Source organism: Panthera leo, chromosome A2, assembly GCF_018350215.1.
Source record: "Panthera leo isolate Ple1 chromosome A2, P.leo_Ple1_pat1.1, whole genome shotgun sequence".
NCBI lineage: Eukaryota > Metazoa > Chordata > Mammalia > Carnivora > Felidae > Panthera > Panthera leo.
In genome coordinates, this window is record NC_056680.1 from 167,034,775 (window position 1) to 167,058,632 (window position 23,858).

General features: G+C 53.7%; 1 protein-coding gene across 10 annotated transcripts in view; it reads right to left on the bottom strand.

Moving 5' to 3' along the window:
- PTPRN2 (protein tyrosine phosphatase receptor type N2) overlaps nt 1–23,858 on the bottom strand; it is an 811,978-nt gene that overhangs the window by 441,664 nt on the left and 346,456 nt on the right. For 9 of the 10 annotated variants that reach the window (XM_042927240.1, XM_042927243.1, XM_042927244.1 and 6 more), the window contains one exon: nt 7,448–7,534. The exons of the other annotated variant lie outside the window; for it this stretch is intronic. In XM_042927240.1, coding sequence (XP_042783174.1) covers nt 7,448–7,534 — 87 coding nt within the window. The remainder of the gene's footprint in view (nt 1–7,447; nt 7,535–23,858) is intronic. 10 annotated transcript variants of the gene reach the window in all.

The following is a 23,858-nucleotide window of genomic DNA, read 5'->3' on the forward strand; positions in this document are numbered from 1 at the left end:
GGCTCCAATCCAGGAACTACGAGATCGTGACCTGAGCCGAAGTCAGACACCTAACCGGCTGAGCCCCCCGGGCACCCACGAAGGCTTTTACTTGAAGCCATTGGCTGTCGAGGGCTGCCCCAAAGCCGGGCAGCAGCCTCCCTCCTGGGAAACGGGGGTTCCCAGCCTGCCGGGCCCCTCGGCAGGGGTGTCCCCTGGCACCGAGGCTCACTGTTCTGTTTCTTGGTTTGTTTCTGTTTCTCTGGACACCCAGGCTGCTGGATGCCCGGCCTGCACACGTATTCCGGTTTGTAACCCACGACGTGACACAACACTCGGGGCCGGTTTCCATGCAGGAACGAGTCTGTGTGTTCCCGGTTGGGGCCACTTTGTATGCTTCTCCTGTCCCTCCTTGTGGTGTCAGTTCCCACGGGTGAGAGGGGCAGGACTCCTGGCAGACGTTAAAGCCTTCCCGTCGGGACGGGGCCTGAGGAAAGCGTCCTGACTTGCCCACTCCGTAGTCGTGAGGATGCTAGCGTACTCGTAGCGTCTCTGACTCCGGAGAGAGAGGCGGGTGAGTGAAAATGAGCTCTGCTTTGTTCTCCTGAGAAAAATGAGAAGAAGCTGAGCAGAGAATTCTGGCATTGGCAGCACAGGCAATAAATAAAATTGATATTTTACCACGGTGTTTCGTTTTACTTCAGTGTAACTTTTTTCACGTGTTCACGTATTTCTTGGTTGAAACAACATTTCATTTTCATAGTCTACGATATATGGAGCGCCACCCTCTACTGAGTGCTGAGTGTCTGCACACACTCAGCACTTAACCCTCCACAGCCCTAGTGCAGGCGCCATGATGCCCACCCTACAGCTGAGCAAACAGGCGAGGCGAGCTTAAGCGGCTTGCCCAACACCTTAAGGCAGCAGAAAGGCGGATACAAACCTAGGCCAGATTGACTGATCCGTTTTCAGTCAGTCAGTCAGTCAGTCACTGAGCAGATATTCAGCAGCTGGTACGTGCCCGACACCATCCTAGGCTCTGAAGATGCGTCGCTGAGTTCGAGGCCCAGTCCCTGCCTTGAAGGACAGCAGCCTCCTGGGAGAAATGAAGACCCTCCTCTCCTAGATCAAGGGATTAGGAGGAGGAAGCACAGTGTCTCTCTGAGCCCTCAATCCTGGGACGTCTAGTCCAACACACAACTATGCCACCCACCCAGCACGTCACACTCTGGGGGTTCGTGCAAGCCTGGGGAAAGGGTTATTCTTGGCAATCGGACCTATTCACAGTTAGCCGTTAGAGTAGCTCCGTAACAGCAACAAAAATACTAGCGGAACGGTACAGGCTATCCAAGCCGAATGCGTACCCAGCAGGCAGTGCCTAATGAGCTCTTGGCTCCGGGACGTCTCATAGGATCTCTGCAGAGATCCCATTAGCCTTAGAACCGGTTATGCAATTTCTGGGGGCCCAGCGCAGAAGGGAGATGCGGGGCCCCTGTTGAAGCATAACGTATGACGACTTTAGGGACGGCAACAGAAGAGCATTGAACCAAGGGGGGCCTCCTGAGAGCAGGGCCGACGTCACAGCCCACACCGTGTGCTGACCATCCACATTTTACGGGTAGGGAACCTGAGGTTTAGAAAGGCTACATAACTTAACCTGTTCCTGAGCTGAGATGTCATTTCTCAACAGGAAAGGGCTCAACCAATACTTTAAATACAAACATCATCACCCAAAGCAGAGGGATTTACTTACAACGAGAAAGGGCCACCCTTCACTCAAGCGGACCCACTCCTCCCTCCCCACGGCCTCATCCTCGGTCTGAAGATAGGGCTGGGGCAGTCTCGTCATAGTGTGACACACCCTTGAACCCACAGTGTAGCTGTCTCTGGCCCCTCGGTCAGACCTCGGCCATCTGCAAGGTGCACACAGAGCACGGCCAGCGCCCCTGTCCCAGTTAGACAGGACCCTGAACACTAGGCCCTTCCTTCTCTGCCCCTTTAAGGTGGCGTCAGTGAGGAAATCCTGGACTCAGGTGGAGGAAGGTGACAGCATCCACCTGTGACCACTAGAGCGTGTGGGCAGCGGACACAGTAAGTAGAGGTGTGGCCACCATGTACGGGAGGCTCCGTACGGTTCCGCGTTTTATTGCTGGAGGCTCTCGGCTGTGAGTGATGTTGTTGACCCCAAACATAATCTTTATCGCTGTTAATTTGCAGTGCCCCAGCACATCCCCAAATTATCCATGGCTTTGTCATCACTTGGGCTACAGGCCAAAGGGGCCAACCCAGCGAGCTGAAGGCCACTCTGACCCTTTCTCCAACTTCCTCTTCAATGTCTTCATAGATCGGAGAGACAAGACAGGAGCCAGATAAACACAATTCTGCCCCAGGAAACGGACCTTCCACGGATTCTCGCACCCGTGGAGGGAGGTGTGGGAGCGGGTGGGGGTGCGAGGCATGGGAAGGAGGGATGAAGTAGGCCTCAGCATCACTGGGACTCACAGGATCGACCCGCTGGCCATCCCCCCGGCCCTGTACAAGGAGATCCTAATGAAAAGTGTCAGTGTGCTGAGTTCCCACCGCTGCACCTCCAGGAACTGTCTCGAAAACAAGAGCACTGTATTTTCATCAATTCAGTAAATCACACAGATGGGAAACTAAACTGCTTCTTGCATCAGGAGAACACAGGAAGATTGATCACAGAATTAGGCTGGCCTCCCGCAGTGCCCTGGGCTGATCCGAGCCTTCTCGGGGCTGATCCAAAGGCTCAGGACGAGCGCCGACAGCAGCCCCCACTGACTACGGAGTCTCCTTTGTATGGCGGGTCCCACGGCACCGCCCACCTGACGGTGCCGGAGGAGGCAGCCCGTGCATCAATCAGCACCACGGTGGACAGCCGTGATTAGATTATAAAATCATGACTGTGGCCGGCGTGTGTCTGCTGGCATAATTACATCAGCATGCTAATGCCGTTTTAATGGTCTCTAATGATGTAATAAGAAATAATGGAATTTATTTGACAGCTACATAACCATTAAGAAAACATATTAAGTATAACTGGTACTTCCATAAAAACGTAGACAGTCTCTGAAAGCGCCAGCTTGCGTGGCAGCCCCTCTTCCTCTCCCGGAACAAGGAACAGCCGTGGCCACACAGCAGCCCCCTTCCAAGGCCTCCACTGTGCTGGGTCAGGTATGCACCCCTCGGGAGGAGCGAAGTTCACAGCACACACACAGTAAGTAAAGATCCAGAGGTGTGGCACAGACGTGAGCCAGCCAGATGGGGGGCTGCAGAGAAGGCTCTGGCACCAGGAGGCCCAGCTTGAGATTTGAAACATGAGCTCTATAAAGAGCAGGGAAGACTGGGCATCTCCAGCCATAGGGAAGGACCCACTTGACGGCCACGGACCGGATTCCCAAGGGCGTAAAGGGAAGGTGGTGTTGGTGTCAGATGTGGCTCATAGGACACAGGAAGCCCACCCCCCAGTTTTCCCAGCAAGGAAGAGACTGTAGCAGAAGACATTTACAAAAGATTTGATCTGGCCACCAGCTTGGCCAGAAGGTGCTCCCTGGAAACGCCTCCGTGCCCCCAGCCTCCTCCAACACGAAAGGGCTTTTGTGTGGGAAGGTCTGAGACCTGAAGTCAAGAGCAGACCCAAGGTACAGGCCTGGGACAGAGGGACTGCAGCCAGCTTCCAGTAGATGTCTGCACAGGACACTCCCCATCAGATGTCCTCCCACCAGATGCCCCCCCTCCATGCACACCCCCCGATAGCAGATGCCCCTCCAGTCCTGACATGCCCCCCACAGGACACCCTCTCCAGACACCCCCCCACTGGACACCCCCTCCAGACACCCCCCCCCAGCATATGCCTCTCCAGTCCTGACATGCCCCCCACAGGAAACCCCCTCCAGACACCCCCCACCGGACATCCCCCCACCGGACACCCCCCCCCAGCAGATGCCCCTCCAGTCCTGACATGCCCTCCACAGGACATCCCCCCCACGAGACACCCCCCACCGGACACACACCCCCAGCAGACGTCCCTCTGGTCCTGACACCCCTTCCCCCAGAAGCCCCTCCAGTCCCCAAGTCTGCCTGGCCTAGCCCTGGCCCTGGCCCTGCTGCAGCTGCTCTGAGAGTCTCTTAGAAGCCGACCACCTTGCTGAGAATGTGGAGAAATCTAGGTGGCAGGTGGGCAATGCAGAAACAGGGCACATGGCATCCAGACTCTACCCGGGGCTAAACATGCTTCTGGACCTTGGAAAAACCCGTGTCATGTTCTCCCCAGGAGGGGACTTCAAACCGTAGCTGCCTATGGACGTCATGGAGACGTCATCAGCAGCTGCCTCGTGCGAAGGACTCAGTCCTGCGTGTTCTGCTCAGTGGGCTCGTCCCCTGGGATCTGCCCCTGGGGCCGGGCGATGAAGCAGGCCGCCACGGTGGGCTTCCGGCCTGGCCCAGGCTTGGTGCCCCTCCTCGGCGGTGGGCTCGGGGCCACACCCACCTGACCCACCTTGGGGCTCCCAGCCCGCCGTGCTCCCATCTGTCCTGAGGATGCCCCCCTCCCCACCCCCACCACATCAGCAGCGCTGTGCCTGGGTCACGATGCAAACACACCCTGGACTTCTCACCCAGAAGCGGGGGGGGGGGGGGGGGGCAAGTCTCCAGGAAACACAAAGCCCCCCCCCCAGTGAAGGGACCTCTGCCCTCTATCTGGTACACAATCACCATGAAGGCAAGAGGAAATAATGAAAATTCAATCCATTCGGTCCCCAGCGGGCCAGACGAAGTTTTACTCTGAAGTCTCTCCGTGTGATTACGTTTTTTGTCTAATTTTCTCAATAATGGGCCTGAGCCATGATAACATTCTCCAATTGTGCAGCCCACCCCGGCTGCGAGCTCCTCCTGGAGATACAAATCCTTCTTATTATTTCCTGCCCTGACTGCTCCCCGGACATTCTCAACGGTAACGACAGAGGCACCGGTTCATTTACTCCCTCAGCGGCACGTGAGCCCTCGCACCAGCAGGTGAAGTTCCAAGGCCTAAGGAAGCACAGGCCAGACTCTGTCCCTTCCTGTGGACGGAGGGATGAGGAATGTGAGGAACGACCCGCTGCTGCTGAGGGCAGTGTGGGTGCCGGGCCCACACCGTGCCATCCCTCATTCTGGTACGGGGGCATTTAAATGTATGTATTTTTATTTTTTTCATTTCTTTTTTCAATTTTTTATTTTTTAAATAAAATTTATGCATTTGAGAGAGAGAGAGAGTGTGCGCACGCAGGGGAGGGGCAGAGAGAAGAGAAAGAATCCCCGGCAGCCTCCGCGCTCTCAGCGCAGAGCCCAGTGCAGGGCTTGAACCCACGAACCGTGAGACCATGACCTGAGCCGGTATCAAGAGTCAGACGCTCAACCGACTGAGCCACCCAGCTGCCCCTGTCATGGGATGCATGTCCACGCCGTGCAGTCACTGTGCTGGGTGCCTCACGTGAACGTGTGTCAGGGACTGCTGTGACCCCTGACCTTGGGGTCTGGTGGCGAAGACCGAAAATGACCAGCCACGTGTGGGGTGCGGGCAGGGACGGGGTAGGCGTGCTCAGGAAATCTCCCTCTGCTTCCTCGAAGGGACCAGCCAGCACCACCCGGTCAGTACCGGCTCTCTGTGTGTGCAATCCTGTTTAACGGCAGCCTGTGGAGACCACGCAGGGGGCAAAGGGCCAGCGCCCGCCTCCCTGGGCTGTGCTCACACTGAGCTCCCGAGTTGGACAGCCTCACCCCTTCTGCAGGGCCGCATACAGATGGGCAGTGCCCGGACGCCCGCACAGAGCTGCCAAAGGATCCTGCGTGGAACGGAATGTGCTTTGGCAAAGGACAATCCTAAAGGGCCTGCGAGGTGCCGGGCGGGGATGGGAGCTGCCCCCGGAGGGCCGGCGTGTGGTTTTAGCAGACATGGTGACTCCCAGTCTCAAAGCCACGGCCCACATTCATCATTTCCTCTCCGAGGCCCAAACCCCAGCCGGGATGGGGTGGGCATCACCACCTCTCACCCAGAAACCTCAGTGGCCCCAAGTCACTTGGGCCTCCATCCGTGTCCCTTGTCATTCACTGCGGACGCAGCCAGAGACACACTCTCCTCACAAAAGCTGTCCGGTGGCTTCCCAGCACACGGAAGCAAAGCTGAGCTCCTCACGAGGGCCTGCGGGCCCCCCGAGCTGCCCTGGCTGTTGGCACGGGACGCAGCCCCCCCTGCTCGTAGGCAGCTCCTCCGTCCCGGCAGGGCGCCTCCTCTCCGGACCTCGCAGCCTCAGTCCCTTCCCTTCCACGTGAACCAGGGCAGCCCGGCCCTTCCCAGCTCTGTCCTGCATTTGTTTCTGCTGAAATGTCATGCTCTCTGCTCCACCCGTGGCCTGGCGCGCGTAGGTCCTTGTTGAAACGTTGCATCTTGTGGACGGTCACGTTCGCCGGTGCGCAGGTGGTACAAGAGCCCTCGCTAGCTGGAGAGAACGGGCGGACTGTCATCGGTGGCAAGGAGCCCAGCGAAGTGAATCTCGGCTTACTGTTCAGGCCAGGACTTGGCCTTGGCCCCTCTCTCCCAACTGCTGGCTCCTCCCTACTCACAACGAAGGGTGACAAACTTTGGAACGAATACCAGCAGCAGGTATGGATCTTGGAAAGCCCCACAGAGTGGGAGACTCACAGACGGTCAAAGGAACCGTATTTCCAGGACCGAAGGCCCAGGGCCAGCTTTTCGCATCAACAGGTGTCTCGGCCGAGCCCTTTATCTCTGGGCCGAGGGGCTCACGGCACACGCACTGCTGCGTCCCGACGCTGCCTTCTGAACTGACCTCCAGTCCAGACCCCGCAGCTGGGACATGCTGGTCTGCCCACGCCTGCTCTCACTTACTCCATTTGTTACACTGCCAGGTACCCGGCCCCATTGTGTGCAGTCCTGCCCCACACTGTGGACTTGCCACGTGTCAGCACCCCAGGCCCCAGCTGGGCCACTGATGACCAGAGAGGCTGGCGGTGCTGGGGTGGCCCAGCTCTGCCCCTCGGTGCAGCGAGTCCCCGGCAGGTCTGTAGGCACTCAGTAAGTGCTGACTTCTCACGGACACGTGCCATCCCCTGGGCTTTGACTCATCTGCAGTGGGGTGGGGCACAGGCCCCAGAACGTTCTAGAGCCTCCCAGGCAACTCTAGGTGCAGCAGGGCTAAGAACCACGGCCCCAGGGGGCCCTGCCCTTCCAGGAGATTATAATTTGTACAATTACACTCCAGTTCCTTCTGCGCTTAAATAACTTGCCAAACCCACCCGGAATTTCCTTTCCATTTCTTTCCTGAACTGTTTCTCTCTGATATAATTAACAAGAACCCCAGGCACACAGTTCTTTCCCTTGCAAGCCAATTTATGAAACGGAACCCGATGTGAGCAGAGAATAAAACCCCAGGGCCCCGCACCCGACACTCACACGACGTCTGCGAAGACACTCATCGGCACCTCCAGGAGTTGCGCCACGCCCTCCATCAGCTCCTTCCCCTTTTCTGGGCTCAGGGGGCTGTTGAGGAGAGCGGGGGGCAGCGTTACAAAATGGAACTCATCAACACTTGAGAAGCTGCACGTCCCCCCGTGCCCCCGCCGTGGCGCCTGCGGTATTCCCGTCACACAGTGGCCAGGCTCTCAGGGCAGCCGGGATCAGGTGCGTCTTCAGGCATGATGAATCACCCGAATTTCCCAGCGACGAGACAAACAATACAGTGCAAATGGAATTGTTAGACGCGTAATGGGCCCATGATGCAGTGACGGCTCATCTCAGCCTTCAATAAAAAATGTAATAGGGAGGGTGGGAGGGGAGGGCGGACGAGAAGGAGAGGAGAGACAGGACACGGAGGGAGGCAGATGCTGAAGATCACATTTCAGGACAAAGGAAGCACACGTTTCTTAAATGCACTCATCTCTACAATGAGTGATGCGCCAACGGCAGATACGGGAGTGGGCCACACGCGAAGGTAAAGTGAGACCGACGGGCGCCCCGCAGGGACCCCCGAAAGGGGCACGCGTGCTCCAAGACAGCGTGCCCCGGGCCTGCAGGACGGCCGGCTCCACGGTCACCGTGGAGCTCAGAGTTCCCGTTACACGCCCTGAATCCCAGCACGCGGTGCCGTAACTCGTGCCTTGCCTGTGAAACCCTCTTAGCGGCATTTCGTGGAATATTCCGTCACGCCGTCCTGGAAAAACTGCCATGCAGCAGGGGTTTCAAGCCGGCTGACTGCTCGCCCCCTTGGCAAACGCGCGGGAAGACTGGCCGGGGCAGCCAGGGGCAGACGGAGCCCTGCCCTCCCGGGGCTGCGTGCGGGCGGCACACGGGCCCCGAGACAAACCGGGCATCGAACGGTGTCACCCCAACTCCACACATGCCTACGGCCAGAGATGCAGAATGTGACCTTGCGTGGACAGAGGTCACCGCCGACCACCATGCAAAGCTGAGCTCAGCAGGGTGCTTCCTAATCCAACGTCCCCGGTGTCCTTGTAGGGAGAGGACACACACAGAGATGATTCTGGAAGCATCCAGGGTTCCTGTGGCTCCAAGGGCTGATGGGGTGCAGGTGGGGCCTGCAGGCTTGGGATACGTGACGGTAGTGGGGGGGAGGGGTTGTCGACACCAGCAGGTGACCCGGGAGCATGCAAGACAGAGAAGCCACTGGAAGGAAAAGTGGGGGATTCCACCGTGGGCACCTCACAACAGAGCCCGAACGGAGCATCTGCGCTGGGGAGGTGAGCGCTCACCGCAGCCCAGAGCCACACGAGAGGAGATGTGTCCAGGGCTGGTGAGCAGGTGGGGACGGTAGCTAAAGCGGGATTCCCTGGGGACAGAATCCCTGGGGACAGGAGGAGCCGGCAGAGGGGCCGAGGACCCCCCGAGGTCTCAGGTGGAGACAAAGAAGCCGGCCTGGGTTGGGAAGGTGTGGCTTGCCCTGCAAGTACCCCGGGGTTTCCCACGCAAGTGCGGCCGCCCCTGAGGCTGACCGCCCAATCCCCAGGGGGAGGCTGGCACCCAGCCACCCCCCACCACCTTCTCTGGGCGGGGACAGGAGCTGGACTTCTTGTAGATGCCGGTTTCTGCCGGTGGCTGCCTCTTTACCAAGGCCAGGCCTGCTCGCCACACCTCACCCGGTCATTCTGGACCTCTTGTGAACTCCCAGGGTGCTGTTCTGTCCCTCCATCCTGCTTCTCGAGCAGGCGAGCGGTCCCCAGGGCCGGGGGCCCTTCTGTGAAGGACAGACAAGTCCTCCAAGTCCCCGAGCGCACCGGGGCTGTTCGCGCTGTGCTTTAAAATAAGGGGACATTTTCCAATCGGTGTGTGCACCCTTCCACCTCGTGACCCCACCCCACTTAGAAATCCCCCCGGACATCAGACCCCATGTCACAGGCCCACCAGAGGTAGGATGCCAACTGGGGAAGCAGTCCACCTGGAACCTCCGTGTCTTCATCATCACTCCCTGCCTGCCCACCCGGAGCTGCGGGCTGGAGCCCAGAGCCCCGGGAGGGTCTGCATCTCGACAGTCTGCTGGGACTTTACACCACCCTGGGGAAAGGCCACGGGGGTGCGTGCAGACTCGAGAACGGGCTCCTGGTCACAAGAACAGGGGGCAGCGATGCCAGGAAGGCGTGCTCATTGGAGGTCAGGCTCTGGAGAAAGGACCTCAGCCGCACAAAGCCCTGTCCCGTGCCGTGTGCGCCAGCAACGTGAGCGGGGCCTGGAGGCACAGCTCCACTGCCTCTGCTCCTCAGGGCCCCCAGGCAGCCGCTCCTCCCCAGCCGCTCCTCCCGGGGCCAGGCCGCTCCTCCCCGACCCGGCCCTCCCGGACCCAGCACAGGGCGCGCAGCCAACGAGTATCCACGAAAGGGAGAGACCAGCCTTGATGAGGCCACCCTGAGCACGGAAGCCATGTCTCCAGGCCAGGCTCCGCCCAGGACCAGGTCTCGTGTCACTGACCACTGACACAAACGAGTGAATACATAGGAAAGTGTCAGAAAGTCCGACATTTAACACCGTGAACATGTACGTCAGTAAAGGAGGCCCATCCAGCAGGCAGAAGCTACTGTGTGAATCAAGCCCCTTAAAACTCGCACGACTTTCCAGCCTGAGGCCCCAGACTGCTAACAGCCTAATCCCAGCCTCACGGACGCACTTCTGGGGCGGCTCCGTGTGGGAACTTATCTGAGCTCCTCCCTGGACCCACACGAGCACACCTGTCTTCACCCGTCTCTCCAGGGAGAGCCGTGACCTGTTCTTGGTCAGCGGCTTCTCAGGGTGGTTTTCTGTGTCATTTTACAAAACAGATAATCGACTGTCCTTGAAACGGGAGGACCTCCCATCTTCCTTTCCTGCCCGCTCCGCTGCCTGTGCCCCAAGAGGGGACACATTCTGTGCCCAGGCTGTGCCGGATCCTCCAACACCCCCCAGCCTGCAAAGGGCACCGGGGAGCCAGTGTCCGAAAGGCAGGGTCGAGACAAGTCCCGGCAAACGCTGCTCTGGTGACCGCCTCAGACAACACGGCCTCAGCTGTTCCATTTGCGGTGCTGTTCCTCTCAGTGTCACGCAACAGAGATGAATGAGGCCATGCTCGGTGTCATCCACATGCATAGACGGTAACTGCCTGCACGGGTCACCCACAAAGGCATCAGAGTCGACAGCGGGACCATAAGAAGTCTCCTACTTGTGAAAAACCCAGAGTCGTAACACTGGAATTCCAGAAGGTGGAACAGAACGTGCAAATGTAATCCAGCCGACACGACATCCCCAGAGAGGAAGCCAAGAGGTGCTGGGTTGCTTTTCTCGCAGAGAGAGGAGAGAACAGGGTCCACCTGGGGACAGGCAATCAGAACAGTCCTGAAAGAAACAGCTAGAAGGAGCTTCCCCTTATGCACAGGCGCTCCCGGCTCGGAAACACCTGCAGAAGCCTTGGCTGCCAGAACATGCCCCAGGGCACTGGGCTGAGACCCTGGAAACGCACTTGGGTGGTGACCCCGGGGACACGTGCGCACTCTGGCTGCTGCTGGCTGGCCACGCTCTACTCCCCTCACTTCTCACCCCTACCCCTGAACGCCCCCCACAGATCCTCAGGACAGAGGTGAAGGCATTGAGGTTTCCACAAACGAGATCCCTTCTCCTCAAAGTGAGATCCCTTCCCACATCTGGCTCCCTGTGCGTCCAGCAAGTGGAATACAGGCGTGCTTGGAGGAACGGTCAGAACCACAGGGCCTTGGCCCCGCACCCTCGGATCCCGGAGAGTCTGAACGGATGACAGGAACACACATAAACGGCCAATGAGGTGCTTCATTTCAAGGGGCAGCAGCAGGCACAAGGCTGAGTTGAATGACAGTTGGAAACCGGCCGTGAGATGACGTCACTAGGTACTGAGGTAGGAAAACAAAGCTCAGGCTGATGCTGCATGCGATGACGGTGCCCCCGGGGCCCCACCCAGCTCACTGTCCTGCTCCTTCGTCCCCCACGTGGGGCTGGCAGCCCAGGCCGCACGGTCAGGACCACCTTTCTTCTTGTGACCTCGCAGAACATGCTTTGCCTGCGAACGTGCCTGCACACCGCTGAGGATGCTGTCAGCGGTGGGTGTGCGGGAGCCTCCCGGCTACCGCGGGGCCGCGAACGCTGGTTTCCCTGATGGCCTATCCCCCGCCCGGCCCTGTGCTCTGAGAAGAGAATCCAAGCTGGAGTCCTGGCCCTGTGGTGACGATGGGCAAGGGAAGTAGCTCCACGTGGCCCGGGAGAGGAGAAATCTGATGAGACAGTAAGGACTCCCCTGGGCTGCACATATACACCTGCACGCACACACCTGCACGCACGCACCTGCACGCACATACCTGCACGCACGCACACACCTGCACACATGCACCTGCACGTACGCACCTGCATGCACAGACCGGCACATGCACACGCACACACACACAGGACTCCTCAGAGAGAGGCATCTGATGAGACAGTAAGGACTCCCCTGGGCTGCACACACACACCTGCACGCACGCGCCAGCACATACACGCCTGCACTCACACCCCTGCATGTGCACACACTCACGCACATACACACACACACAGAGGACTCCTCAGGGAGAGGAGGCGTCTGATGAGACAGTAAGAATTCCCCCAGGCTGCATGCACACACCTGCACACACACACCTGCACACAAACACACCTATGCACACATACACACCTGCACACACACCTACACACACCTGCACACAACACACCTGTGCGTGCACACACACCTGCACGTGCACACCTGCACACACACACCTGTGCATACACACTTGCACACATACTTGCACATACATGTTTGTACATACACACCTGCACGTGTGCGCGTGCATGCGCACACACACACACACACACACACACACACAGGACTCCTCAGGAAGAGGTGTCTGATGAGACAGTAAGGACTCCCCTGGGCTGCACGCACACACTTGCACGCGCGTGCGCACACACACACACACACACGTGTTCACACACCTACACATACACACTTGCACACACACACCACTGCATGCGCACTCCTGTATGCACACTCCTGCATGCACACACACCTACACACTTGCACACACACCTGTGCGCACATACACCTGTGTGTACAAACCTGCACACACCTCTACATACACGCCTGCACACACATCTGCATGCACACACCTGCGCATACACACCTGTAAACACATACCTGCACGTACATGCCTGCACACACACACCTACACACACACACCTGTGCACGCACACCTGCACACAAACACACCTATGCACACATACACACCTGCGCACACACCTGTTCACACACCTGTACACAACATACCTGTGCGTGCACACACACCTGTGCATACACACTTCCACACATACTTGCACATACACATCTGTACATACACACCTGCACGTGCACACACACACACACACACACACACACACACACACACAGAGGACTCCTCAGGAAGAGGTGTCTGATGAGATAGTAAGGACTCCCCTGGGCTACACACACACACCTGCACACACACACACACACACACACACACACACACACACACGTGTTCACACACCTGCACATACACACTTGCACAGACACACCACTGCATGCGCACCCCTGCACACACACATCTGCATGCACACAAACCTACACACACTTGCACACACACACCTATGCGCACATATACCTGTGTGTACAAACCTGCGCACACCTCTACATACACGCCTGCACACACACCTGCATGCATACATACCTGTAAACACATACCTGCATGTACATGCCTGCACACACACACCTGCATACACACCTACACACACCTACACACTTGCACGTACACACCTTCATGCACACACACCTGCTCACGCACCCACCCACACCTGTGTGACACACTTGTACACACACCTGCGTGTGCGCACACCTACACACTTACACATACACGCCTGTGCACACATCTGCATACGCACCTACATACACTTGCACATGCACACACACCTGCGCGTGTGCACACCTACACACTTGCACATACACACCTGCACATATACCTGCATACACACCTACATACACTTGCGCATGCACACGCACACGCGCACACACACACACACACACACACTCACACACACACTGGGCTCCTCAGGAAGAGGAGGTGTCTGATGAGACAGTAAGGACTCCCCCGGGCTGCACATACACACAATGGACTCCCCAGGTGTGCACACACCTGTAGGTACATCGAGAGGGACCTGCATGGGGGCCTGTGCACAAGACAATGGAGTAGGCCTATACATACACACACGCTGACTTACTCACCAGGAGGAGTGCTGGCCCTAAAACCAGTGAGGGTTGTGGTGATGACACACGCTCCTGGATCAACACGACCTGGGCCACCTGCCTGCCCGGTGACTCCCCTTCCTCCCGTGACCCTCAGCCCCAGTCGGCCCAGCCACCTCTCCCTCAGTGCCTTGCAGCCCCACACCCACAAGCCACGCCGTGCTTCCTCCCCCGATCCTGGCCACGAACAAGGCCCCTCTTATTCTAACCGATGGGCCCACAAGGCCCCTCTTTCCCTAAAACCCGCTCTGCTTTGATTCAGAGGCACCCAGCTCACCACTTATTATGGAAGGTCTCTTAATTACTTCACACGTTTTAATCCGATCCCCCTCCACAGACTGCAGACTCCGTGAGGCACAAACCACATCTTCTCCTTTTTTGTACCTCCGAGGCCCACTGCCCCGTGTTGAACGTAAACCGACTTCCCAACCAAGTGTGCTACCAGGTCCCATGAACTCTGTGCTCCGGTCTCTTTAGAGCAAAGGGTGACATGATACGATGGGGAGCCCAGAGGCTCTACTGTGAGTCCCAGCCTCACTTTAGCCTCATGACCATCTCCTGACCCTACATTCTTCACCCCTCAATGCGGAAAACCAACACTTTTCTCCATAACGAGATTATTGAAACCAGCCTCGAAGATAATGATGAAATTCGCCAGCCCAGAATATGTTTCTGAACCCGCCTGCCTCCATGAGTGAGACCTCCACTTACACAGACTGCGTGATGAGCGCCACAGCCCCTCCCACCTCACCAGGGGCCTATGACAATAGAGGGTCCAGTCAATAGTGAGACCAATAAGGTGGTGCCGATTGTGCTCAAAATGAGCATGCAGTTATTTCCAGTTTGTTTTTAAAATACGTGGCCATCACCTGTCATCTCACGGTCTGAACTTCCTCAGAAAGCAGTTGGAGTCAATCTCAAAAATCAGTGGACGGATATGGCACATGCAGTTTCACCTGTGTGTCTGTGACAGCCGTCACCCTGATTACCTGGACACCCGATGCTGTCACGAGCGAGAGGCACAAGCCTTGCCCGCGGCTCGGGTCCTCGCCGCCTGCCTTGACCTTGAGTGGCAGAGAGGGTTTTCAAAAGCCAGCCAGTATCTCCTCTACCGCTTTTCTATTCGGAAGCACGGTGGCATGTTAATACTACTGTGGAGTCATTTTGAAGGCAGATGCTCCTGAGGACCTACTAAATAGGTAAAATAGGGCAAATCTGAGGCATTCAGTCCATTCACGTGTTGGGAAGCCTGTAAGAGAAATGAGAGTATCCCCATTTTCCATGATGGCCTCACGATGCCACACGTAGCACTGTGGACTTCTGCCGTGCCCTGAAATCACCAAAGGAATGAAGGGACAGGTGAAAAGTTAGAAAACCTGAATGCGTTCGATGGGAAGGAAATTGTGGAGAGCCACCCTGAAAAAAAACAGTGAAGATAACTTCCAGGTCGGAAATGTTAGGAGTAGCGGAAGCCCTTGAAGGCGTTCCCTATGCTCGCCACAGTGCTGGGACTCCACACAGCAGTCTTACTTAGTGCTCACATCAGACCCGGGAGGAAGGTACTGTTGTGAGCCTCATTTTAAAGGAGTGGAGGAGAGCCTGGGTGGCTCAGAAGTTAGGCATCCCATTCTTGGTTTTGGCTCAGGTCACGATCTCATGGTCCGTGAGTTGGCGTCCCAAGTCCTGGCTCTGCACTGACAGCACAGAGCCTGCTTAGGATTTTCTCTCTCTCCTCTCTCTCTCTCTGTCCCCTTCCCAGCTCACACTGTCTCTTTCTCTCTCAAAATAAAAAATAAATAAATAAATAAATACAAAAATAAAGGAGTAAAAACTGGGACTAGAAAAGTTAAGTTCATGCCCAGGGTCGTGTCACCAGTAAATCCCCAAACCTACATGTTACTCATCAGTGAGTGTGGCAGACTGTGGGAGAAGTCCAGGTAACGCCTGCATCCTTACCTGTGAAGAGCGGCTGTACCCCTAATTTCTCTATGTCTTATCTTGGTGACAGTGTTACTGTATCTTCCTTCTGGGCCCAGGTGGCCCCGCTAACCAGACGTCTAGGACTCTATGCTCAAGAGTGACTGTTTGCAGCTCTGCTGCTTCACTTCCTGATTTCGGACATTTTCCCATTAACTTGAAAATTTACCAAAGGTAGGGAAACAAATGATTGATGGATTGCAACATGGTATCAGTCAATTTTGATATGAACTTTTTTGATGAGATGATATTTGAAACCAATGGGTAAAATGAGGTTTTCATGGGATTCCCCAATTATTCTAGCTATCCTAACAAACACTGATGTTTGTTCTATTTAAATAATCTTATAAGCTAGTTAGACTTTGGCTAACTCATAGGAATTCTCCCCACTGCAGAGAAAAGACATTTCTGATGAGGGGAAATGAGAGAGGAGCTGCCACGACTCAAAAACCCCAATTCTGATTCAGTACCGCCTTTCTTCCATGCAGAAAAATAAAGCCCAATGTTGTTTGAAGAATGAGTGAATGAGCTCATGGTAATTTGTGCAACCAAACTGAATTGTTCTGACTGCTGAGCCCACAGCCTTCTAAACCATGTGCAGATTCATCAGGAGGTGCCAATAATCCTGAACTACTCTTACTGGTAAAGTTGTTGACAACCACCAACTCTTCACTGGTAAAAAAAAAAAAAAAAAAATCAATTGGTAAAAAACTGTTGTATTCAAATGACTTGTTGTTTTTAACATCAAGATGAGACTGTACCTCTCACCATAAGTATGATTCTCTAAATTCTTGGGGAAAAAATTGCCAACAGCTTAATACAAATCTAAGTACACAATGTCTTAGTTTTATAAAAAGAATATTGACATCAAAAAAATAAAATGAGGAAGGTAGTACAAAAATGTAGAGCTTTGTATGCATTCAAAGTTGTTATCAGCTTGAAATAGACTGTTATAAGTGTAAGATATTTTATGTAAGCCTAACAGTAACCACAAAGCAAAAAGCCTATAATACACACACAAAAGAGAAAGAGAAAGAAATCAAAGCATACCACTACAGAAAATCATCAAATCATAAAGGAAGAAAGAGAAAGGAACAAAGGAATCCACAAACAATTAGAAAACAATTTACTAAATGGCAATATGAAGTCCATACTTATCAGTAATTGCTTTAAATGTAAATGGATTAAAATCTCCGATCAAAAGACATAGTGTGGCTGAATGGATAGGAAAAAAAGAAAAAAAACAATACCCAACTATATGTGGCCTACAAGAGACTCACTTCCACTTTATGGGCACGGACAGATTTAAAGTAAAGGCATAAGGAAAGATACTCCATGAAAAGGGAAACCAGAGGAAAGCAAGGGTGGATAAGCTTACGTTAGACAAAACAGACTTTAAGCCAGAAATTGTAACAAAACACAAAAAAGAGTATTATTTAATAATAAAGGGGTCAAATCATCAAGAGGATATGACATTTGTCAGTATTTATGTATCCAACACAGGAGCCCCTAAATACGTAAAGCAAATATTAACATACCTGAAGGGAAAAATAGCAAAGTAATAATAGCAGGGACCACAAGGACCTAACAGATACATAAAGAGCATTCCACCCAACAGCAGCAGAAGACACATTCTTCTTGAGCACACGTGGAACAATCTCCAGGACAAATATATGACAGGCCACACACAAGTCTTAATAAATTTAGTAAGACTGAAATCATATCAAGCATCTTTTACAATCACAATGGTATGAAACAAGAAATCAATTATAAGAATAAAACTGGATGGGGCACCTGGCTGACTCAGTCAGTAGAGGATACAACTCTTGATCTCAGGGTCATGAGTTCAAGCCCGTATTGTTTGTAAAGATTATTTAAACAAATAAAACTTTAAAAAAAAAAAGAAGAAAGCTGGAAGATTCACAAGTATATGGAGATTCAGTGATATGCTCCTGAACAGCCAATGGGTCAAAGATGAAATAAAAAATACCTTGAGACAAATGAAATGGAAATGTGATACCAAAATGTGTGGGATACAGCAACCACAGTTCTAAGAGCAAAGTTTACAGTGACAAATACCGTCATTAAGAAAAAAGAAAGATTGCAAATAATCTAACTTTACAACTCAAGGAACTATAAAAAGCAGCATCAATGAAGGCCAAAGTTATCAGAAGGAAGGAAGTGATAAAGATCAGAGCAGAAGTATACGAAATAGAGACTGAAAAGACAATAGAAACGATAAATGAAACTAAGAGCTGATTTTTTTAAAAGATAAATAAACTAGACAAGCCTTAGCTAGACTTACCAAGAAAAAAAAAAACTCAAATAAATAAAATCAGAAATGAAAGGGGAGACATTACAACTGGTCATAAGAAACAACTGTGAACAATTATATGCCAACAAACTGGACTACCAAGAAGAAATGATGAATTCCTGAAAACACTCAACTGACCACACTTGAATCATGAAGAAATAAAAAAATCTGAAGACACCAATAACAAGTAAGGAGATTGAATCAGTAAACAACAACCTCTCCAAACCAGATGGCCCCATAGGTGAACGGTACCAAACACACAAAGAAGAATCAATACCAATCTTTCTCAAACTCTTCCAAAAAACAGAAGAGGAGGGAACACTTCCAAGCTCATTTTACAAGGCCAGCATTATCCTGATGTCAATGCCAGACAAGAAAAGCCCCCAAGAAAAGAAAGTTATAGGACAATATTCCTGATGAAACATACATGCAAAATTTATGTTTAGCATAGATTTTAGCAAAACAAATTCAACAATAAATCAAAAGGATCACACACCATGACCAAGTAGGACTTATTCCAAGGACACAAGGATGGGTCTACATCTGCAAATCAATCAACATGGTACGCCACATTAACAAGATGAAGGATAAAAAGTCATGATTATCTCAACAGAGGCAAGAAAAGCACATGACAGAATTCAGCACCCATTCATGATAAGAACTCAACAAAGTGGCTACAGCGGGAAGAGCAGTACAGCCCGCTGGAACCTTGCCAGAGCCCCACTGGTAGAACAGTGGGGATCGTAGCGAACTGTCCAGGCCAGTTCATAGCACAGATGACATTTTACAAGTCAGCCTCATAGTGCAGAGAGAACAAGGAAAGGGAACGGAGTTGAGGGAATGGCCCAGTGGCTGGCACAACTGCCAGCCAGGGTCCCTCCACCCAGTGTGCCGACCTCCCATCGCCTCTTCTCCACTCAGCAGCAGAGGGATCTGGGAGAGTGGGACCCCGACCACAACACTTGCCTGCTTAGTGTTCCCCAGTGGTGTCCCACGTCTGTTGGGGGCAAGGACCCAAATCCTTGTTCGTGCCCTGAGGACACCAGCCTCTCCCACATTTACTGTCCCCACCTTCCCCCAGCCTTATTTCAGCTCCTCCAATGTCCACACCCATCCTGATGCAGGCCCTCTGCATAAGCTATTCTCTTTGGAACACGATTTCCTTCCCACCCACCTGCCCTCTACAGAGCTGCAAGTAACAGCCATACAGGTTGACCTAAAGCTTGAAAGGGATGCCTACATGACCAAAACCTGGGAGAGTGTGCCAGAATTCAGTCACCCATAGCCAGCTCTTCTAGTAAGACATTATTTTTTTTAAGTCATCATCCCAAGTAAGTTAATACTCCGCAACTGAGCTACATTAGGGTACTACTGTTTTCTACTCTTCCTTTTCCTTCTGGCTTCATTTCCATTTGCAGTTTACTTCTATTTTGACAGTGTAGCAAATCTCTTTTCATATTTTCTCCCTCATTCTTACTCCCTCTCATGTAGGAGTGATATTTAAACTGCTTAACTTAGATTTAAGTCGAAGTTAACTTATAGAGCAGATGACGCTTTTCAAAAATCAATTGCTGTGGTGAGGCTCTGAAGGTCCCTGGGGGGTCCTACTATGGAAACATCACTGAAGAGGAAAAGCAAAGCTTCCCCAACAATTCTAGAAATCTGATACCAAACCAGGCTGTACAAACGTAGATGGTGGAGATGTACAGATGTGACTACAGGATAGGTGACGATGCAGAAGTATGGACACGGGGAGAGAGAGGTGATACAGCTGAAACATGACACAGATCTGGAGGTTTAAGTGTAGATCAGATGCAGACATAGGGTGTATGTGTAGGCGTAGATGTGGATGTGGGCACAGATGGGCAATTACGTGATTAGACAATGTACATTTTTGGATGCGGGTGTAGATAGATGCAGATCATACAGACATTAGCACAGATCAATGATATAGATGCAGACCCATAAACAATGATGTAGATGGATACAGACAGACACAGATACAGGCAGATGGTGCAGATGCTGTGTAGACATGTGGGTGTAGGTGCAGGAGTAGACATAGTTGTGGAGACAGGGATTTATAGCGGCCCTCTTGCATTTCGAGCACATAGGCTGATCCGCAGAGCCAACCTGTGGGAGTCAGACTCTAAGGACAAGCGTGGAGCACACAGAGTGCTAAAGGCCCAGCTTCCAGGCTTGATCAGAGTGGGCTGGGCTTTTCCAATATTTCCTTTTCCTCCCTGCCGCCCACCCCCCCCCCCACCCAATCTCACCCTTTACCAAAACTGAAAGCATCAGATGTGGGAAGGGGCCTCACCACAGTCTGAGACCATTAAAGAGCCCCTTCCTGGCATAGCATCATCTCTTCTGGCATCTTCCGACTGGCTAGACATGGCCAAGCCAACTGAGAAGCCATTGGGTCAAAGAGGCACGAAAATTGCTTTTAATGCCCACCATATTCTCACTTTCATGGTATTTTCTCACTTTGCCCACCACACCAGTTGGAGGTTAGACAGGTCTGAAATGTCCTCCAGTTCTGGAATTCCAGCCAATAAATAGACATCGAAATCCAACACATCACTCTAACCTCAACAGCAAGATGAAAGTGAGCCTACAGAATCAGAAGCATCGGAGACCACACAGCCAGTGTAAGGTGCAAACCTTATTGGGATCTGAGTCAAAACACCAACAAACAAAGTTCTGACATGGACGTAACAACAGAGCTTAACACGGGCTCGATATCTGATGCTACTAAGGTGGTATGGTATGGTAAAAGGAAGGATCCTTGTATTTTAAAGCTATTTAACAAAATGTTTCCCAGAGAATATAAGTGGGATCTATTTGAAAGCAGCATGAGAGATGGGAGTAAATGGGGGTGTGGATGGGACAAGGTTGGGCCTGGGTCATTATCTTCGTGTATGTTCAAAATTCTGCTTTAGAGCAAGACAAAAATCCATCCACTGTCTCATGAAAAATATGCAACTGAACAGCCAGGAAAGCCTGTTGGATGAGGTGCCTGGGGACAAGCCAGGCCTGTGCGCCCAAGACCTTGGGGACATGGTGGGTGTGTCCTAGGACAGCATCTTGGGCACCTGCAGTGCAGCCGTCCGAGTCCTTCCTGCAGGGAGGACAGCGGGTGGTGGTGTCTCTGACACCGATGTCAGGGGGAGTTTCTAAACAGAGTCTCCACTGAGAAGCAAACACCTCACTGCCAGTACATTTAAAGAATCCACTCTGTGACTTTGGACCTGTGTTACGGCGTGATCCTCAAACTGCCCTGGGAGGAAACTTCACATCGATTATACCCGTTTTCCTAGAACTTACGAAAAGCCCCCTCCTGGTGATTCCTGGACTGGCTGATGAGCTGATGTTTCCGCTGCTCCAGAAGCCCCGCCACACCCTGGGCAGCCCCTCCCGGGAGAAGCGTGACGGCTGTGTGTGACACTGTGACAGCTGGTTTCCCGGTGGCCGCACGGGGAGATCCTCACCCCTCGGGAGGTGGTGGAGAAGATGGTGCTGGTGCCACCTCAGGCATGGGCCACTGGAGACGGTGGCTGTGCCAGAGTGCAGAACAAGAGGAGGGGGCCGTGGCGGTGGGCCCGGGGGCACAGCAAGGGCAGCATCTCAAGGACGAGAAGGCTGGGAATGTTTCGGGAAGAATGGAGCGGCCTCAGATGACCTGTGCCTCGGGTGGGGCCAGACCGGGGAGGCGGCTGCTTCTGTAGCACCAGGCAGAGGTAATGAGAGGGAGGGCGGGCACCCGGGAGCCGCTGAATTTGGGCAGACGGAAGTTCATGGCTGGCAGGAGGAGTCAGGATGAGAGGTTTATAGGAAAAACCAGGGTTCTGAGATTCTTTAATTCACAGGCTTGAGGACCCACTCAGTCGAAGCCATTTGCTCCTTCTCTCAATACAGCAGATGCCCGAGTTCTGTGGCTCCCCCTGCTCACGTGCACGTTTCCCTCACTTGAACTTCAGAACGACCCATCACTTACATGGAGACCTTTGCTGTACAGAGACCCCTGCGCATAGTAGGTACCCAGTAAGTATGCGCTGAACGTCACAGGCCCAGGCACCAAAACCAGACAAGCCAGAGCGGGGCCACCGTCTGGGGCTCAGAGACCACCGTTTGCCCTCCTTCTCATGGGCATTCCCTACAACTAACAACTCCACAGTAGGGGACTTTAGGTTTGGAAGCTGCTCTCCTTGTTTACCAGAGGAGCAAATGTGACTATTTGCACCGATGGCCATATCCCCCACTAAACTCTTCTCAGATGAAAATGAATGCGTCACACCACACACAGTCTTCTGAGATGAATCAATGGGATGCGTGGTGACATGGCGGGGACTCGTCATGTTCAGGAGAGACCCTGGACAGGATGGCAGCTGTATCTCCTGAGGAAAACGTTAGACCACACCATCGGAGACAGGGTCTGAAGCTAGAACAGAACGAACAAAACCCACAGACAGCCCCACCGCGGAATCTGTCCACGACACCGTTAAGATTTCTTTTCTCCCGCAAGGAAGGAAAAAACAGGAAACGATACCAGCCCCCATGCCTTCTCTGTGTCCACGCCTGCGTTCCTCACAAGCACCGCGGGCCCCACGGCCCTGGCTCAGCTCTGAGGGGCTTCGCGGGCAGCCCGGGGTCTCTGTGCAGACAGGGAGGATGACTGCTTACTGGTGACCCTTCCTCTCCCACCATGTCATCCCGAGGACACGGGTTGTTACACTTGCGTGTTAGTGATGGGAAAGGCAATGTCCTCCCAGGAAGGCTCTAAAAATAACAGAGTAACCTGATTCTCAGTGCAGAGAGTGGCAGGAAGGGAGGCCTCCTCTGGCTGCCACACAGGGACTGAGGCCTGACTTCCGAACTTCCTTCCAGGCTCTGGTTCCCACAACCCGCACGGCCAGCCAGCGGACAAAGGGTAGGACCGGGCCTGAGGTCTGGCTGAGACCCCGTCCGTGGCGCAGCTGGGGCTGCCCGTGAAGCAGGTGGTGACACGGATGACGCGTGAGCCTCTAGAACAGCATCGGAGTGTCACTGATGGGCCTGTCCAAGGGAAGAGGGTTTTGTGGGAAGGAAACACTGCAGAAAATCCACAACCACCTGCCTCTTTGAGAACACGGACGGGAGTCCGAGGCCATTCCCAGCCCCTCTCTCTCCGAGCCTCACCGAGGCCTCTGCACTCCACCCCTTCTCCCTTGACCGAAGCTCCGGTATTCCATGGCTCTGCCAGGGGTACCCGTGTTCTCTGCGCTCACGGCAGCTGGGCTAACACCACCCAGCACGTGGACCTGCTCCAGAGCGTCCGCACTCTGCTCCGTGCGGCTCCCACCCTGACAGCTGGGCCCTGTGGGCCATCTTCACCCCGCGGGGGCTGGAGAGCAGGAGCAGGTGTTCTGGGTGCTTCCATGCGGGAGCGCTGGGCTCTCGGCGGTCCTCGTGCAAGCTGCCCGCTGCCTGTGGAGCAGCGCCGCCCTACGTGGCGTCCCTGTCTCCCTACCGGCCTGGTGGCCACTCGACCTCTTCCTCTCAGCCTCCAATGCACTCGCTTCCCTAAAGCCAGTCTCGTCAGATGTCCTTGTGCAGGGACACACCAAACAGCAGGGCATTTATAAGATGCGCACCCCAGCAGAGCCACGTGCTCTTAAGCATTTATTTACCGGACGTAAAGCACGGGTCTCTTGGCTTCAAGCTCACCTTCTGTGTGCCCTCTCTTCCAAACTTGGAACACGTGG